Below are 21,256 nucleotides of genomic sequence, written 5' to 3' on the forward strand. Positions count from 1 at the left end.
TTCCATCTTACGTTAACAGCTGTTGTGTGTGTGTGTGTGTGTGTGTGTGTGTGTGTGTGTGTGTATTTATTTGTTTATTTTAAAATTGCCTGCTTCCTAATCATTCCTAAATATTGTAGTTCATGGTGGAAGAACCGGAAATGTCTGCCCCTCTCTCTTAATACATTAGCATATGATTTTGCTGATACCATCTGAATTTCCATACACAGTGGCTCCAGGTAATGTACTAGTTTGCATGTGAAATACAGCTAGTAGAACACATTTTTTTCCCCTGAGGTCTGTGTCTTTGCTGGGAAACTTTTATTTCTTTACAAAACTGTATCTTTCTCTCTCTCTCTCTCTCTCGTAGGTTTTGCTTTATGTACAGGTATAGCAAATATTTCCGATATCTTTCTGCTTTATAAAAGGTAAATTAAACTTGGTTACAACGTTAGACTGTGTATCGCAAGGTTTGATGTGCCATGGCATCCCACTGTTTTGTGTTGTTTAATTCTGAGGGGAAATAAGTATCAGACCGAGCAAAATGTACAGCGAAGAGATGTCCGAGAAATGATAGTGCTTCTGGGACGTTTCATCTCTTGGTCGACAGTGTGGTCCTTTCCAGACTGTGTAAAGGCGCCATTGCATGTTGTGTTATTAACACAATGACAGCCCCGACAGTGTCTTTTGTGCGTGAAAGCTCGAGAACATGGATGACGTTGGTTTAAACCTTGCCTGGGAGTTTGAAGAAGCTCTAATCCAGGAGACACGGAGCCGGGAAACAGACATCAGCATTGCTTCATACTGATATGTCGATGAGAGGCTCCAAAGGGGGGCAGACACCTCAGCAGAGGTTTGATTTTTCAAGATTACGATTTTCTGTCAGGGATCCATGTCACTGCTCCGCGGTGAAAGCTGACTTGTGCAACTTGCAAGTGAAAAAAATGAATAAAGTTTTGCTGTCCTGTGTGCTTTCATCCAGCAGGTGGTGATATTGCTTAAGGAATTTGGTATTGTGAGCATCTGTTGGGAAAAGCAGCAAGATAGAGCGGATGAGAGGAGTGTTTCAGTTTGGTACAGGCTCCTGAAAAACTGTATTAGAAATCCTTGACTGCCTCCGTCCTCATTTGATTTTGAGGACAAGCAAGATAAAAGTAGGACTACTATGTGCTCAATTTATAAATATATTATATATTCTATATATGATATCTTCTATATATGTGATATCGTATGTGTGTGTATATATATATATATATATATATATATATATATATTTGTCTAAATACCTGTAGGAAAAGAGGTGTTTGTGTATGTATAGCATAGTAAGTGATACTTTTTTCATACTGAGTTACAGAAGCAAATGTAATTCTTTGTCATGGAACTGTACAATTTTATGAAAAGGCTTTTGTTTGATTAGCCTGTTTCTTTTACCCCCAGTGGCTTTTTCTTAGTTTTAAAAACAAATTTCACTGCTCTTTGCCACAGTTATGGGTCTAAGAAGAGTGTCACAATTGTCATTGTCTGCAAACAGAAAACAAAGAATAAACTGAATATATTAAGATACAATAAAGAGGGATCTCTTTGGTTTTGGGCTGATTTTAAAGTGAGTTAAAATAGAATAAATGCATTTAGTATAGAAATTAAAATACAATATATTTTATTTATTTATGTAGCAGATAAATCAATTATTGAAATGACACTCAAGTGTCAGAAGGCATGAATCAAAAGCTTTGTTTCTTTTGTTTCTTTGTTTTTGTTTATTATTGTTTTTTAAGTCTCCTTTTGCATAAATGAAGCTTTTTAATATTAACTTCGTGATCTTTGTTTATGACATTAGAAAATCTAAAGCTTTTTCTTATCCTGGCCTTAGATAAATGATGTTAGACTTTGAGACAATGTTAATTTACCATAAAATTAAATGTGAATACTGAACTATTTGCCTTACATTATCCAACCATCTAAAAACACAAATGAACAAAACACTGAATTAAGAAATACAGTCTTCAGTGTGTGTTTATCATCACCTTATGGCATATTATTTTAATTTCTGTCAGATTTGTATTATAATTATTATTATTATAATTTATATGGAGCAGTACTCACTGTTTATAACAATAAGTTATAATACATTTAACATTCAATTACTGATGGATGCCACTGAAAATGTTAAATTCCAATTTTTACATGCCTTTTTTAAACACATTTAAAAAAAAATGTTTTTTCACCACTAATATATGGAAACCTAAACATAAAAATAATCTGTGCTTCCCCACCCCCCCCCCCCCCGTGTGCTGTAGTAAATTGTCAAATTATGTTCTCTAAAAGTACTGTATTACTTTTTTATCTTCATGCTAAATTATTGTTAAATTAGTAAGTTGCATTTTGGAAGTGAACATTTTCACTAACTCGTTCACTTAATTGAGAAGTAAGATGTGTACAAAGTGTAGCACAATTAGTTTGCTTAAAAATGTAATTTTCACTGACATCTTGGTCTTCAAAGGCCAATTCAAATTAAGACTTACATTTATGTACATATGTATATGCTTATATATTTATGTATACTTACATTGGAAACGATTACATTTTTCAAAAACATTTCAGCTTAACCTTTTTCCCTAATGTGATTATAAAAACACAAATTATTAAAACAGATTATAAAACACAAACACACAAAATTAGTACACTGTTTTTCATTGTTTTGATCTACTAAAGAATGCTACTTTGCTTTAGTACAGAAAAGTTTTGCATGATGCACACTATTGCAAAGTTAGAGGGAATATCCTTTGTGTATTGCAGTTTAACTATTCATCAGTCATACTAAACTCCAGTTAAACACTCAGATCGAAGATTGCATTTATTATGAAAATCCCTAGGATTGCAAAGGATTTTTTTTTTTTTTTTAATCCAGGACAGATTTATTTGTAAATACAACAATCTTTTATGCTCTTATAAATTCTGTCTTTAATTTGTAAGTTGTTTTACATAGTGTTGTTTCTTCTCAAATCTGCTTACTCCCGCTGAAAAGACATACACAGTTCTGAAAGCTTGGTTTTACATAAAGATCTTATAATAGCTTATTCAGTTCGACATTCTGTCTTCCTTTCTCTTGCTTGTTTACAATTTAAATCTGTAATCTGTACAAAAGAGGGTTGAAGGACTATAGTGTGAGTAAGAAGGAGAAACGGGACCCAATGTAATATCCCAGTATTCATGTGGACAAAATTTGCAAAGAAAGTGGAATAGATCACAACACTGCAGAAGCTCAAGTATTCAACTATTTGTATCTTCATATCTACCTTCATACCTATGCCATTTTTAATGTGGCATTGCCGTATGGGATTTCAATGAGCTCTACATTTGATACATACATATTATCATATTTTTTTTAATGAGAGGACAGATGGTAAGTAACATACAAGTATTTAGTTCAGAGTGAAATTATATTACCAAAGAACCCGTTAGTTCTCTGTGTCCCAAAACCCTTAATGACATTCTGGGGTAACCAGCTCGTACTTTTTCCCCATGACAAACTGTGCTCCCTTTCAGTCTCCTTGAAAATTTAAGAGTAAACTGATGTTGGCATGTGGCACCAACAGACAGCAGTAACTGACAAGCAGGACTAGAAAAGGTGACAAAAAATCTTGATTTATCAGGCTAGCTTAAGTATAAATTCATAAACTATTTATGAAATGCATTATGAATTTGGGTGCTTTCAACCACAGCTCAAATTCTGGACATTTGCAGCTCCAACAATCACACACTTCCTGTTAGTGCAATTTATTTACAGCCCGACACTATAAATTGGACAAACCCTTTCAAATCAAATTGTATTTACTTTCTACAACTTAAGTATTTATAATGAGGTACATGTAAGAAAAAAGCAGGCCTTCAGTTGCAGACTAGGTTGCTATCTATACTCCAGTTTAATTTTTAAAGATTCCAGTTTTAGTGTGAAGCTTATATATATATATATATATATATATATATATATATATATATATATACATACACACACACATATACATATATATATTTATATTTTAAAAAAAATCTGCTGCACATCTCAACTTTAGGCTGTTAAATTACATGGATGTATTTATATATTTATGGGGGGTTTCTTCCCTTGGAAAAAAATCTAAACCATAATATTATTGTCATCTCTTAAAAATGTAAAATAGTATTGTCTAACTTTTTTTACACTTTAAACATGATATAAAAAATGTATTCCTAATGTAATTCACATATATATATATATATATATATATATGAATTCCCTTCAGTAAACCTGTCCTTTACAAATATGTAACTGTTTACAGTGGCACAAACACACTTTGAACAGTTTTTCTTAACCGTTACACTTGTGGTAATAAGGGAAATAATTTTCAACATTTAACAAGGAAACGCTACAGCATGTCACTGAAGATTTATTTCAGTTTAGGCAATAGAACATCATTTTTAACAATAAAGTTGTTGAATACGTTTACATTTTTTATATACCAGACTACAGAATCTTGAACTTTACACGTCAATAAAATTATTATGAGGCACATTTTTCTAATGCACAGAGTAATGCTGTCAAACAATTGCAGCTTGTTCACCTGTTTAAGTGTTTTAAATAATCTTAGGGTAGATTTCCATGTTGGTTGAGCTGAAATAGAGAACATTTTGACACAGCACATTTTAAGGTATTTGAAACTATTATATTTTGAGACCCGGCAGTTATAAATTCAAATTCACTGATGGTTGAAAAGAAAAAAGCCAGTTTGTTCTCTTCAGTTTATATCTTGGGTATTGCCAAGATTAATTCTGTTTTACACGCAGATTGTAAAACAGCATTGATAAATAATTTTTCTTCAATGTCTTTCAGTAAAGGTGATCAAAATAGCCTTTACGTCTCTATTGGAAATATTACATTTTATATGCTTATAAACTATATTTAAATCAGTGTAAAATATCATTAATTCAAATAATTAAGATATTTTTCCTCTTCATAAAAATATAGTTAATATCACCGATAAAGAAACAAAATGCAGGATTACTTTTTATTTAAATAAATCTAAAAATTGCTTTTTTATTTTAGGTTTAAATTTCCCTATTTGAAAAAGGAAATCTTACTATTAATTAATTAAAATGTCTAGTAAGGATGTTTTCATATTTGGTATTGAATCAGGTTAGCTAGTTTCTTTCATTCTTCTTTCATTCTTTCATTTTATTTTTATTTCCAGGTCAGTATACAACAATAAACCCCCGGCTCTTTAGTGGTCTTTACCTGAGGCCTGGTGGCTGAAGCCTGATAATGTAAAAATATTTCAAAGATAGAAATGTTTATATATAGGAAACAATTTAACTGTAAAATTTGGAAATCTGAAATTGTTTCTGCACTGGGAGGACAGATAGCCTAGTTTCACTACCACAGGGGCAGATATAAGGCCTGCCACAACAAGTAGTCACCGGAAATCATAAATTGAGTTTGAAATGTGGTCGGCGAAAGGTATAAATATTCAGCACTAATGATGTGGTTACGCCCTTTTGCATGCTACTGTATTTTAATGCAAATAAGGTAGGCAGACCACATAAAGAGAACCTGTGTGTTATGAAGAAGAAAGAGGAAAAGTGAGAAGAGTAGAAGAAAAAGATTTTTTTTTGTTTTATATATATATATATATATATTTAAGCGGCTGAAAATAAGCTTCAATCAAAAATAAAGACACCACTGATTCTATTTTAAAGACAAGGGCCTGATGAGTTTTACACTTTGGAAAGGGTTAAAAGTGTGTAAACCATTCTTTTCAGGCTAGAGTTCACTGAACCATATGTAGGTAGCCACAGGCTAATGGGCAATTGGTCCCTCGCTCACCAGGTATCTGGATGGAAGTACCCCCCAGAAATCCCTCCTCCATTTCCCTCTAATCTCACCTTTTCTCTTGTGTTGACCCAGGGAGTCCCACTTTATTCCCCACTGCATGCCAGAAGATACTGGTCTGATCTGAGTAGGACCTTCTCTGGTTATTCATATGCTTCATCCCACTGGCTCTTTTTATTGATTTTTCACATGCATTTCTGTTTTGTTTCATAGCAGATACTGGCATTCAAGCTGCTATGTATTAATGTCGAGCAAAAGAGCTTTGATTTTTCATTAGAACTGCTTCCATATTTTAATATTAGGTTTAATCTGCTTTCATGCCTTAAGAAATAACAATTCCGAGCGAACCTGGCCTTCAAAAAAATATATGCTGCTTCTTCAATCAAAGTAACTTGAATTTGCACTTTCAGCTGAGGTTCAGTCCAACCCCTATTTCTTTCTTTCAGCGAGCCGAATTGTTATGCTGATTGATTGCTTTAACCGCCCAGCTTTTTAAACTAAAAAAAGTAAGAACTTTGAGTAAAATAATCAAGTAAATTATGTGTTCTTAAAAGCAGTAATAATTTTAACCCTTTCCTACTCACCCATTGAACGCTTATTGATTTCTTTAAAGCAGGTAGTTTTATCAGATATTGATATTTCTCCTCTGAATATTTACATATTGCTTGGCATTAGGTTTTAATACAAATTACATTTTAACAGTATGTAATGTAAAATATAAAGGTTTATGAAGCTTGGCTTTTTATTTTTAAGGAGATTGAGGTTTATGTGCATTTATTATCAAAATGTAATTTGCCCACACTTGTAGGTAAGTAACAATTAATTATTTTTATATATAGTTTCAAATGTCATACAACAGTAATATCTAAACAGTTTATATCTGATCTAACAGTTTAAGAGATGGATATTAATAAATATACAATATAAATAAATAGTGGATTTTTAACATTTTATTGGGAACTACTATGCAGTGTATTTAGCTTAAAATAAACACTTAAAAATAGATTTAATGTGTATAGTTAAAATATATTTAATATTAAAATAATGATAATGATTATCTTTTAACAGGACAGATAAATGTTAGAATTAAAATATATATATATATATATATATTGTTGCTTGTATTATTATTAATTATTATTATTATAAAATTAAAAAGTTAATATTTTTATTACATATGGTAGAATGGTATATCACAAAATGTTGCATGTAATACAACATGCAAGTTGGCATGCACAAAATTTAATATAGTACAAAATACAGAATAATTATCTTAATAAAAGTGATAAAATGGCTTTATATATTTATTTACACACACACACACACACACACACACACACACACATTTGAATTAGTGTGCATACATTGTTTAGGTTATTTTCCAAGCAGTATTTCTTTTAAATCATTTTTATTTCCTCTTAGAGATTAGGCTTGCAGACAGATTTGGCATGACTTTCAAACATGGCCTGATTTATGTAACTAAATTACTGTTCAGATTTATTTTTTAAAGGTGTTGAAGGTTGATATATGACACTTGTTATATAAACTCTCTTTGTTTATTAAGGTACCCCAGTGAGGTTTTAGAAATTACTTCGCAGCCAGCTTCTAATTGTCCCCCTTTTAAAAACCTTGATCGTGTCTTTCATTAGAAGACATCAGCGCTGCATTAGCCGAACCACACTGACCACGCAGCCAGCGCGGTCACAAAGTCTCGAGAGCTGTAGCCCGGGCAGGACACTTGCATTTAGAGATGATGAATACTATTGTGACAAGGTGTGGCTTACTTGTTACAACTTCAGAGATTGTAAGGCAAGACTTGCATCTTCAGTTCAAGAGTATTTAAGTTTCTAAAAAAAATATGTAGAGATTTGTTTCTAGTATATACACATATATAAATGTAGTTGTGATTTTCTATTTATATATATATATATATATATATATATATATACATACATACATATATGTATATAAATAAATAAATGTGTATATATAATATACATATATATTTGTGTGTGTGTAGGTATGTATATTTGTATTTGTTTATCTATGTATTTATTTATTGATGTGTGTGTCTGTCTATTTATATAGCTTGTTATGTGTGGTCCACAAACATCAATTACTCCCTCAAACAAAGCTCTGTTGTAAATGTAGTCACATAGATGATGGGCAGTAAAAGGGACCGACAATGTTGTAGATCCGACATTCGTTGAGGACTCAAATGGCAACAACTACACAATTGCTTACATTTGCCTTCATTTGATATGTATCAAACAAAAAAGGAGCACTTACTTAATTGAACAACCTCTGCCAATTTGTTTGCTTTTTTGGTGAAAAGAAGGAAAAACAAAAATAATCTCGGTGTGATATTCCTCCTCGCCGTGGAGCGTTTTAGCCCCCTGCCGTGATGAAATGAATTATTAAAGAGGCTGTTCTGATACTGCTGCCTGCTTAAAGGTCTCCTCTTCCTTTAATGCTGCACATTACCTCTGCCTGGATAGTCTGAAACTGCCACTATTGAGATTTCAAACCCTCGCCTGTCATCCGCATCACCTGCACCGTTTTTGGGGGAAAGGAAAAGTGCTGTGTGTGGTTTGTTGAAGTGTGTTTGCATTTGTTAGTGCGGGTGAGCTGCTGTTGTTTTTGTTTTGTTGAAATTCAACCGAAAGAACAACAACAGTAAAAATAAGAATGTGTTTTTTTTTTCTATAAATTATTTTAAATATAATCATTTAAGAAAAACAAAATGGCATTAATATCTCCCACTATTTGGTGTAATTCCCACTTCTTTTCTTATCTAAAAATGTCCTGAAAAGGCAGTATTTGACCCAACATCACCTGTAGAAGGAGAGTTTATCAAAGTGCGGAGTGGCTCTTGTATCTTGATGCCCATCTTTTACTGCCTTGAATCCCTTCTGATGTAAACGCTGATTTCACTCTGACGAAAAGCAAATGAAAGGTTAAGAAGCAATTTAAGTAGTTAAACGCTCAGAGACAGAAGTCCCATTAAGTAAAAGCCGAACTGGGCACCCTTCTGCCGATGGTGAAATTCTTCTTAAAACACCCTTTACAAATTAAATACCGTTAATTACCCTTCACAGTATGCCACCAACTGAGCGGGAAAAAAAATATAGAAAGAAGGGGGGGAAAAAAAGGAAAAAACATTGAGCAGTACTAGTTACAGTCTGACTTTAGTGCACCTCATTAAACTTTGCCCCTGGGTATTTTATGCCTTTTATTACGAATTTAATGAACGGTTTATATTTTAGGTTTTGAGTGAGGACAATTATTTTTACTTGTCATCGGCCATGTCATCTTTGTTGGTGTAAAAGGGAAAACATCATGGATATCATTTGATTGTGAATAATTAACCTCCTAACAGGACTGTGACTTAGTCCACAGCTGATGGCTTATGTTTTTTTGTGCCGTTATTGAAGATTAAAAGAACAGAACGATCTAGTCTTGCTTCCTGTCATTGACCCTCACATGTCTGAAAGGAGCCTGTTTAGACACAAATGTAGATGTTTAGATGAAAACAAGGTCTGGCACTATTACTTCATGCTTTTTTAGTTTCTCTTTTTTATTTGCTTTTCTTAAGGGAAAACTAAACTGAAGAAAAACGAAATTATATCTATAATGACAAATTATATTAATAGTGAACAAGGCAATAATCTACAGAGTTGTAATCTGACTTCCATTTTCATGTCTGTTACAATAGTAGAAAAAAAGCATACAGTAATTATAATAATAATTACAAAAAAAACGATATATTTATTTATTTCTCAGAAAGCCCACAGAATCTAGGTATTTTTAGTCCCTGTCAACAACAGTAAAATATTTTCCGACAGTACACACACGCACACGCACACAAACACACATACACACACACACACACACACAAAGTCTTGTTTAAATCTATTGGGGTACCTCTGTTTAAGAGGCACAGAGACCATGTTACATGAAGTTTGGAAAGGCCTTTGTACTTTTTTGTGCTTCTGGGAATAGAAGCAAATGCTTACCCAAGATTAAAAAATGTGACAAAAGAACAGACCTTTCAAAAGGTTTCCCCCCCCCTTTTCGTTTTATATTGCAAATAAGGTAAGGCATTGGTGTGTTCATTTTTTATTATTAATTTATTTTATTATTTCAAAGACACACAGTTGGTTTCTTCTCCAACCTGATCTTATTTTATGTGCTTCTAATCTGAAAGCTCAGGTGACTAAATACAGCGCTATTAAAGGTTGACATTATATTTCTATATGTATTTTAATTATATTTACTTATCTTATTTTTCACCTGCTTATCTTACTTGAAATGGTTCTTGTCAGTGTAGCTGGTAATTGTAGGTGTTCATTTATATGCCTTCGTTTTTTATAATATGGCAATAATTAATCCATATTTGTTTCCCCAAGATTGGTCAAATTTGCCATCTATGTATTATTATTTTTATTATTATTATTATTATTATTATTATTATTATTATTATTATTATCAGTAGTAGTATTATTACGGATAATTGTTTATTATTATTAGTAGTAGTAGTAGTATTAATAATAATACCCCTTTCTTATTTTTCTGTTATTTGATAAGGACAATTAATTAATGGATCCTTACTATTTTATCTTTGAAATAAGGTTATTAATATAGTTAAGGACATCTGAAAGTCTTGTAAAACCTCTCCATAGGACATTTGACACAGTATAGCAAGGCCAGAAATATAATATTAGCATGTTGTTGTTTTTTGCTGTTATTTTGTAACATTTGATCAAATCAATGGGCTTAAATGCACAGATAACTAACTTAATATGATGCAAGGGAACTATAAAAAGTTTATTTTGAAGCGACTCACTTTCAGAGTGAAATGAATGGGGAATAATCATTAAAAGTATGGAATTTGACTTGAGGAGAAATTATTATGGCGTAAATGAAACGCGAAAAGCAGCAGACTATTGAAATGTATATTCTTTGTTTCAGTCACTTGCTTTAAGAAGAAGAAAAGGCAGCGTTTTCTCATTGTTTTTGTTTGCTAAACATTTAAAGGTTACATTGCCAAAGCAGATGATATTCTCAGCAGTAACAAACAGCAATTTAGGAATACTTAAAATGCAGTTATTTATACTCCGGTCTGAAGAAGATGCCAATCTGCCGATTTAAATCAAACCTTCTCTGATGCTTCTTGTCTCAATTACCTGCAAGCCAGCATTCCCCAAAGTTACAGAGCAGCCCTTTAAGATAAAACCAGAAGAAAGAGTGAATATGTGGGTGTTTTCCCAGGAAAACGATAGTGTAGCAGGAAATATTTTTATCTTTGTTTATTCTGAAAATGAGCAAAGTTAAAAAAAAATAAAAGAGAAAGAAAATGTTCAAAGTCTGACTTTGCCACACTTAACATCTCTGTTTCTTGCAATTGCTTTCCCACAAAAATGTCAATTACAGACAATTTGCTTTTTGAAAACTGCAAGTAGGTTATAATCAGGCTTGACACTTTCCTTAAGTTTTTATGGCCTGAAGTTTGTTCATGCTGTGATGTTTACTAGATAACTCAATCAGAGATTGGAGGCAAATAATTATTGCTTAACACAATAAATATTTAAATATTTCTAAGGACTTTACTACTCATTGTGCCATCATTGGTAAAACCTGTTGTATCTTGTGAATGTGTTATAGCATTGTACTATTGTGGGAACTGTTTTTACAAAGATTGAAATTGAATGTTGAATACTTTTTCACTGATGTAGTGTTCACCAATATATTTACTCACATTTATTGTGCAGTGTATTGTTCTCAACATAGAATATTATTGGCAGCAAAATGTGTAGTTTATTTGTATTGCTCAGTCACAAATCCAGGCTTACTCAATGCAGCCTTTATACACTGGATGTGTCACCTGTATTGTCTTAACTGAATTCAGTGTTATTAATTCTGTACATATTTACTATAGATTTAGATGTTAAAATTGTGTCTTACATTTGTTGTGTTTTGTAGATTATATATTCTGATATGAAAGTATTTATAGTAATGTTTATAATATTGATTGCAATTTATTCTTCCAACAGATGCACATAGATATTGAAAATATTTTCAACATGTTCCTATGTTTTATTTAAAATATTAAGTCTATATTATGTCTAAACCTGCATTGAAAAACGTGTTATTAATTAGTTTTGTTTAGTTTTAGTTTGTTTTCTCATGTAATTTCTTTTAGAAGCAGGTGGAGATGCAGTTTTATTTTTTCTTCTGCTTATTTGTAAACAAGTCCTATGTGGCTCAACCTTCTTAAAATTCAAGATCATACTCCAGTATCACAAAGTGTGGTTTGGACATCACATTATTCACTCTTCCTCTAAGTGCTGTTGTAAGAAAGGCGCCAAATCTGATGCAACGCCAATCACACACCCAGATGATGAATTATTCTCTGTATACTTCTCGATCCAGATTATCACAGAGGTGTAACAATAGTGAGCTGACAGCAGTGACACGTATGTGAATGGTTTTATCACTGCAAAGTAGTATTTATTTTATTTTATTTTTTAATATATTCTTCTGTGTTTTTTTTCTTTCCCTTATTTATTGAAGATTTGGGATTTTATGTATAAAGGAACAGTGAGACTCAGGTAGAGGTTTTGGTTAACATAAGTTCCGTTAGGGGGCTCCCGTGCTTAAGAAGTACCAATTATTAAAAAAAAACGTACTGAGACATTTTTTTTCTTTCTTTTTTCTTTTTCTTCTCTCCCCCCTTTTTTTCCCCTCTCTAGAAAAGGTCACGCATCGCCTACAGTGACGAGGTGCGCAATGATCTCCTGGGGGATGATGGGAATTCCTCTGAGAGTCAGGTAGGACGCTAATCAGCCAGTCCTTGTGGGTGGCTGGAAGGTGAGGGAGGTCAGAGCCATGCAGGCCTTCTCAAGCTGCTTGCTAACTGAATTGGCAACAAGTCATGTGGAAGAAATACTGTTTAATGCAAAGCTGAGGTTTGAATCAACTTCTCCAACACAGGGCTAGAAGATGGCATGCTCTGCTTTCCCATAGCTTCTTTTCTGTCTGTGTTCTTCATTCTGGATTGCTCTTTTTTTTTCTCTTTTTCTCTTATTGTTCTGCAGGGGGGAAAGCATCACCCTATCTGCAATGCATTGGATGCAATCATCCGGCATCTAAAGTGGGAAAAGCAAAGTGCCAAGTGGCAATATGTCCCGGCGTATACATCGCACCAATGAAGTGTACTGTTTACTGTCTCTCTTGCCATCAACAGTAATTGTATAATTTTGGTTCAAATGTTGACCTTCCACTTCGGAGGATAAAGCCGTAATTAACTCACAATAAAGAGCAAATAACACTCGCGGAACGAGCCACCACATTCTCCCCCGCCTGTGTTTCTCCTGCGCTTGGCTGCCACTTTTGCATACCTTTGTGTTGGCTTTTATTGAAGGAGTAAACTGGGGTTTCAGCACCTGCATAGTTTAATATTCACACTTCTTGATTTTAATCATGTTAAATTTCAGGTAAAGCACCATATTAGAAGTACATAATCTCACATTGAGATGATGTTAAAAATATTTTATTTGGAAATCTATTGAATTGGCATTTCTATTAGATTATGTTTTGTGTTTTAACAATTTACGTAAAAAAAAAAAAAAAATCGCCAAACCCTATATGGTTAAATAATTTCAAAACAGGTATTTATATATAAAGAAAGATTAATTTTATAAACCGTTCTGCTATGCATTATTATTATTATTATTATTATTATTATTATTATTATTATTATTATTATTATTATTATTATAATACATACATTGAAATAATTGTATGATAATTTGTATGGGGAAAAAAATCTTCCTTTCTGAAAATAAGTATGCCACATGTTCTTATAAAGTTTTTTTTTATTGTTCTGGAATATTTCTGAAGTACTGCATCAAAAAATGCTAGAGTACTTCAATGCTTACTATCTGTCCTTCACCTAAACAGCTGGTCCTCAGAACTAGGCTCTTCGAATTCCAACTACGGCACTTTGAATAATTATATGTTACATTTTAATTATCCTGCCAACTTTGCAATTAAATAGTTAAAACACGTCATATACTTTGTAAAACTAGAATGATTTTTTTTTCAGCAGCCGAGCTGTCTCAAAATAAAGTTTGCTTTTTTGATATTCTTCTTATTACCATTTCAATAATAACCTTTGCACCACACATCTTACAAACATATGTATCGTTCGCTGAAATATGTAATTGATATGCATATTCCCCACCAAATTAGTGGAAAAGCAATGACTGTGACATTTAATATGGGAGATGGGGGGTTGATTTTGCTGCCAGAACTGTCACATATAAAGAAGTGATGGTTTTTATCAAAAATCTTAATAACAGTCTGGTAACCTACATCTTGATAATCATATTTAAAACAAACTTTTTTTAAAACCAATTAATGATAAATCCTATTGTTTAAATAATCATCAGAAAGTCATTCAAAGCTTAAGAAAAAATCACAATTATTCTACTTTTCACAAAAGTAAAAACACAGATTGGCTTTTTAAAGGATTGTTTCAAGAAGCATTCTGTCTTCTTTTTTTATAATCTTTAATTAATTAAGTGGTCCATTATTATTTCAAGAGAGATTATTTTGCAGCCCAAGGAATTCTGCATTTAGTGCTTTTTATACTTCTAACTGTCTTTTAAAACAGATCATGTCCTTTTTCTGTTCTTGAGTGTGTAATATGATGTATAGTTGCTTCAGTATGGTTTGCTAATGTCTTTGCTTTATAATTGCTCAAAAGCAACGTCACGAATTAAGTTACACAATTGCTATAGTCTCCCTCTTTTGAAGACTATTTTCTTTTCTTCAGATTGTACCAATCCTTCACCAAGACTGGACAATTTTAATTTTTATAGCCCTGTTTTCAATTTAGGACAAAAGAAATGTTTCTGCACATCGATGATGATAATATATGCTTCTACGTAGACAAATGCCCCCACACAATTGTTTATATCAGTGAATTAAACTTAATCTGTTTGAAGACAGAGGTAAGATTCTGCGGATAACCATTGGAACTGATCATAATCATTAAGACTGGTGTTTCATCTCATAAAAGTTGTGCCTCTTTTTCATTTCCTCAATCTAAGTGAGCTTTAAATAAAATATAGAATGACTGTGGGCATTGAGGTGGTTAAACCATTACCAGGGGCCAAGAGGATAGAAATAAGTGGCAGATTCTTTTCTTTTTTTTCTAAGATGCTGTATTTACTTGATTTCCATTTAAAAAAAAAAAACTTCTGGTGATAACAGAAGACTTGGTCTTGCTGTGTATGGAGAGTGCCGAACTTCAGTTTTTGTGGAAGGAGGCAGGGTGATGGAAAGGAGGTAGACATGGGGGGGGGGGGACTGGGGCAAGTCGGTCAATTTAATTCCTGAAGATCTGAAAGAGGTCAGGATCATTTCATATAGCCCCGGCAGAACAGATCATTACCAGACACAAATCTGTTCGTTACATGCCAAGGATTTATAACAAAATAAATAGGGAGCCTTCATAAGTTCTGAAAATGGCGTGTTTGCCCTGCGATAATGTGTAAAGGCCGGTTTAATAGAGTTCGGCATTTATTCGTTATCTGTATGCGGACAGAGACAGAATTGGCGCTATCGCTTTTTTTTTTTTTTTTTTTTTTATAATTCGGTAGTTTACCGTTGCACGTGTTTTTGCCTCAGACCCGAACACACACCAAGCGTTGCATAGCCTGTACATACACATTACGCATATGGACACACACACACACACACACAAGCGAACGCACACACATTCGCACACAAACACTCTGCGGCATAGTTTCGATTTCAGTCACAGCAGAAGGCTTGGCCACAAGAGATTCTGCTGGTTTGAGCCGGCATGGACCAGATTTAACAGGCTACAAAGGAAGCAGATTACCGCTTGTATCAAATTCCGTATTGAATTGGAGAAAAAAAAAATGTCTTTGTTTGAAAAATCCGCTGATTATCATAACAGAAAATTGCAGTGGTGCGATTTTGAATACAGGCTGGCAAAAAGAGCAACTCCGAGAAGCCTAATTATAACCTTTTCTGTGTGTGTGTGTGTGTGTGTGTGTGTGTATAATGCTTTGCATTCGCTACCTATTTGATTCGTGCAATTCCACTAATGCTCAAACATGACTAATATTTATCAACATGTGACCTGCAAAGGAAAACGAAATAAAGTAGCTAAGCAAATCTCCGTAATTTAGCTTCCCTGCAAATCCCTCATGAAGACTTGCAGTTCGGCCAAGCAGCACAAATAAGATAGAACAAGTTTTGTTTGCTCCCTATTGAAACCAGCAGCGGGTCTGCAAGTGAGCATTGGGCAGCGGCCGACTGGTGAAACTCTAAATAGCCACATCTGTAGTGTAGTTTTAAACTTTGGCCCTTTAAATAATGCGGTTAATGTGGCGGTGATGACCTTAAAAATAAAAGACAGTTCGCATCAGCAAAGTGGGGCTTTTTCTTCGAAGAAAGCCGTTCTTTATGGTCGCCTATCCTTAATGGAGAACACTACTGAGATTTCTCTTCCTACTGGGTTCCCAAGCCATATCCTTTCTTAACCAGGCATTGTACATCTATTATATACTATTCGTACAACGTTTATTTACCAACGTCTTTATAAGATTATCTGGGAAGCCCTTGGACCCAATATACCACACTGTTTTATTACTAAATATTTCCTTGGTATATAATCATTATATGTTATATTTATCATCTGGATTTCTTTTCATTAAAATATTGTGAAAAAAAATCTAACAAAGCTCTTCAGTTATTTTTGTCTTTATAATGGCTGTTCCCCCCTGAGATAATAATAATAATGAGGACAAAAATAAAAAAACATAAAACCATAACAATAGTATTTTTTTCTTAGTTTCTTTTTATTGCTTTTCAAAAAATGCATTCGCCTTGCTTTCTTCCACTTTAGTCGAGCTCTACATGTTTGGTTATCAGCCCCTATATCCTGCATTAAAAGACTACAGAATTAAGCGTGCTTTTGCTTTGTTGTACTTCATATCAATAGCTTCCTGACATTTCGTATCATTGTATCGGTTACAAGAGTTTTCCCAGTTTTGTCTTTTGTTTTCAATTATAAATTACGTCCTCAATCCAGGGATTTGTTGACAAAAAGAAATACAAATGTATATATATATCTCCGGATTACCAGCAAAGCATATATCGTTTTTTTGTTGTTGTTGTTGTTGATGTTTTTTTCTTTGGCTCTGTATAATACAAAAGACGAAGTGTGAATGACAAAAACATTTGTAAGGATTTTTGTATTATAGCCCGTGGTGTGCATTTGCATTCCACCCCCCCCACGTTTCTCTTCACTAATGAATGCTTGTCAGATCAGAAAATATTACTGTTTTATTGATGTGGCTTAGCTCTATCATTCCTTAATATTGTGAATCAAGAAAGGCTCATGGTCAGCTCCTTATTGTATTACGCTGGCAAATGCTAAGAACTGCTCATAGCAGTGAAAGACTCATCTGCAGCAATGATTTAACATCAATTCGTGAACCTTTGTCTGGATCGAGTTTATAATTTATGATCCAAATCCGCCTCTTTCTGATACATTAGCAAATTTTAAAAATAGAAAATTCAAAATGACCAAACAGTACAAAGTAAGATGAGAAGGGGTGCTAATCATGGCCTTGAGCCTTCCCTTACATCTAGTAACCTTTAATCTTTCAGAAAATGTAGATAAAAAAATTACCTGCAATGACTGACAAATTAAGAAACTTGTTCTCCTCTTTTTGCAAAATGCATTTGTCTTGAAACGCATGACGAGCACAGCTCCTTTTCTCATCGTTTCACACTCAAAAGTACAAATGTCGTTCTCGGCGTATATATTTGCATGAAATGCAGCTTGTGTAAGCACCTGCACAATTGCACACCTACATTACAGAGCTTTGTGATAGATAAGGATTTTCCCAGCAAAGCTATAGATAACCAATATGTTATAGAAACATTTATTTTTAGCTTATATTCTTCAATTATCTTGTGATATGTGTGTGTGTGTGTGTGTGTGTGAGGGTTTTCACCTATACTTAATTGTTTAATTATTATTAGTCCGCTATGTTAATTATGTAAATAATAACACATATGTAATACATTTTATAATACACAGTCATATATATAATACATAAATGTAAGGATATATTTTGTAGAGAAATAGTCAATACACATTCAGAATAGTGTTATACTGAGCGGAAATAAAAGTCTTTGTGTGTTAATTTAACTTAATAAATTAAATTGATATTTGCACTGTGGACAGTTACAGTAAGCAATGGTGACAGAAGGCTTCTGTAGAATACAAGCAGCTGTATTATGTTTATTTCGCCAAGCGCATGACTGGTAAAGTGTCTCCACTCTAAATCCTTACTGTACTAGTTCAGTATTTTTTAAAATGAACAGGATGATTCTTGTTTTTCTCCTTTGCCATATTGAGTGCTGTGATGTGACTCTGATTTTTTTTTTTCCTTGATGATGATACTTTAGATGTAGTAAGAAAAAAAAAAAAAGAGGAGAGAATTCCATTCCACTCTCTTTGTTTAATGTGACAGCGCGAGAAGTGATCTTTGTTTGTTCAAAAACTCTGCATGAATCTGTGTTTAGCTTCGTTTAATGTGTTTGTCTGTGATTTCTAAATGCTAAACATGCAAACAGATAAATCGTCAAGGTTAATTCTGTACCCTGCCGCATGACTGATCTCTTTCCTGCCATTTCTTTCCTTTTTATCTTTCTCTGTGCGTTCATGTTGCAGTTGATAAAGTTGCGTGAAGAGGTAAGTACTTCCTTGCTAGCTATTTTAGTCTGGCATTCCCTCAGAACTTCCAATAGATTTTTCTCTTAGTTAGAAAACTCATGCGATTGCTCCCTCTTTTTACTAAATTACCTCATTTTAGACCTTCCTTCACTTGCTCTTCTCCTTTCTTACTCGGCAGCGTCAGCGTATCTTTATTATTATTATTATTATTTTTAAATGAATTTGTCTGCAGAGTTGTGTTTTCTGAAGTTTTTGTTTAACCAACTGTTTTTCATACTCATTTCCAAATGCATAACCTACAATATTTACTTCACATGGTTAAATTGCTAATATTGTATTTGGAATTTGTTCTTTGGAACAATCAGGGTATTTCAATACAATAATTTATGTATTTATTTTTGTATTTGTTTTATTTTAACAGTCATACAATATTGTATTAAAGAAACAAAAAAGAATTATCTATACACCCTCTTGCCTGCATTAGAAATAAAATAAACAGAATTTTGTGCAAATATTTACTAATGGAACATTTGATACTTCTGTGAATTAATATTGTACTTTTACAACCGAGAATATGTATACACTTCATTTGTATAATGTAGTAGACAACAAATGTAATATATTTATTTATTTATATATCATTAGTTTAAAGGAATGCAAGTTAGTAGAGAAAATATATATATATTATTATTATTATTATTATTATTATTATTATTATTATTATTGTTGTTGCTGACATTAGGTGCACACAGCTACACATTTTGCTATCTGATTCCTTCTTTATCTGCTGCAAACTGCAATAGTTTCAGGTCTACTACGGTTTAATCAATATTATTATTATTACCCCTCTTGCCTGAACAGCTTTGAACTTTTTTAAAAGGTTCTCATTAATAAAAGAGGTTGCTAACTGCAGCTGTTTAATGGAAGAGAAACAAGGGCAAGATTTCTGTTTAGTTTTTTTTTTTCTTCTCCTTTTGTCAACACAAAGGGGGGAATCTGGCTTACAATTGTCTCTTGCACAAGTCCTCACCCCAGCTAGACCACAGGGTATCTGTAAGAGCTGCAGACTAGGAAGGCAATTGTTAGTTTAGTGTTCACAGACACAAATAGATACATAGCAGAGGGCTATATCCAAAGATCTACTATTTGTAAAGCAAACATGTCAGCGCGCCTATTTAATATATTAACTGGAGGAATACAGACTTGGGGTGTCCCATCTTTGTGGGTGGAATAACTTAACCCCGTAATTTGTTATCTCAACAGAAAAACAAGGCCCTTTTTTAATTTACTGACTAGTGACTCCCTATTACTCTCTTATCGTCATTCATTGAACCTCAGTGACATAACTGGGAAACAAAATAATGTGTAAACGCGTGTTTTTAATACATTTACAGAAACCATTAGCCACAGTAGGCAGAATCTGTACTTTCTCTATAAGAACATTTAATATAAATTAAAAATAAATAAAAGAAAAACAACAATATTCAGAGTATTAATAGTTTACTGTCTGCAGTCTGACTTTGCTTATAATTATTGCAATATTTTCATTCTTTCTCATTCATTGATTAGCTTACAGATATAATAAAGCAAGGTCTAATGTAAAGACGGGGAGTGCAGTCGATGGGTGTGGATGCATGGATTTGCTTAATCTATATGCTGCATATATTCATGTATTGTGTTTGTAATGTTTATACCCCCATACTTATTCACCAAGCTTTGCATAAATTGGGCCTTTTGATTATATTTTCAGGCAGATTAACAAGACTGAATTAAAATATAAATAATAATAAATCATCATCATAATAATGGTGGTAATAATAATAATAACAGTAATAATAATAAAATAATAATAATAATAATAATAATAAAGAAATGTTGATACTTTTGATGTTTGTGGGGAATTTTGCATTCGATTTCGATGAACATGTCGAGGATTGGTGTGGAAGGCTGGTGTCTGTTTCATCTGTATCTTTCACCTCCCCACCACAAGGATACCAGAGCTAAATTGCCCCAGTCATATAAAAGCCCAGTTCCCAGTTCAGAAATCTGAGAATAGTGAAATCTTTGGTATCCTTGACTCGTGTGTATGTGATACTGGTGTTCTGTCTTATACGTTGCCAAATAAAATGAAGAGTACATCCTTCAAGCCTTCAGTTTTACGGTGCAGTTTTACTTTTATGAGTTAGTTTATTTATTTATTTGGAATGTGCATTTATTTAATTATTATATCTTGTTCTTCGCATTTTACCATGCTATGTTTTTTTTTTTTTTTTTTTTTTTCTGGTGCTAGCTTCATCAAAGACATTCAGCTTAAATATACTTAGCTCTCTTTTAAAAACTATACTTTTTTTTCCTGCTGAAAAACATGTTTAAATATTTAGCACCCGTATCCACAGCTGTTTGACACTTGTAATTCCTCATCTTACAAGTCCCAAACAAACCCTGAGAAGATCACATAGTTAGGATGAATCAGAACTGTCATCATTATTCAGTTTGACGCTCAGCCTCATTGAAATAATAAGGAATCATCTGTACTTTTGAAAATTGTGATAGTAACCAGTGTTTGATATTAAAAAAGGGAGAAGGAAGAAGAATCTTTGAGCACAGCTGCATTGTTCCCTGACTCA

At 33.0% G+C, this 21,256-nt stretch overlaps 1 protein-coding gene across 4 annotated transcripts in view; it reads left to right on the top strand.

Annotated features, from left to right (window-relative positions):
- vti1a (vesicle transport through interaction with t-SNAREs 1A) overlaps positions 1–21,256 on the top strand; it is a 140,581-nt gene that overhangs the window by 11,634 nt on the left and 107,691 nt on the right. For 2 of the 4 annotated variants that reach the window (XM_066693541.1, XM_066693539.1), the window contains exons 4-5: positions 12,595–12,672; positions 18,627–18,647. In XM_066693541.1, the coding sequence (XP_066549638.1) occupies positions 12,595–12,672; positions 18,627–18,647 (99 nt within the window). The remainder of the gene's footprint in view (positions 1–12,594; positions 12,673–18,626; positions 18,648–21,256) is intronic. The other 2 variants (XM_066693542.1, XM_066693540.1) reach the window with 1 other exon arrangement.

Source organism: Amia ocellicauda, chromosome 20 (assembly GCF_036373705.1).
Source record: "Amia ocellicauda isolate fAmiCal2 chromosome 20, fAmiCal2.hap1, whole genome shotgun sequence".
Taxonomy (NCBI): domain Eukaryota; kingdom Metazoa; phylum Chordata; class Actinopteri; order Amiiformes; family Amiidae; genus Amia; species Amia ocellicauda.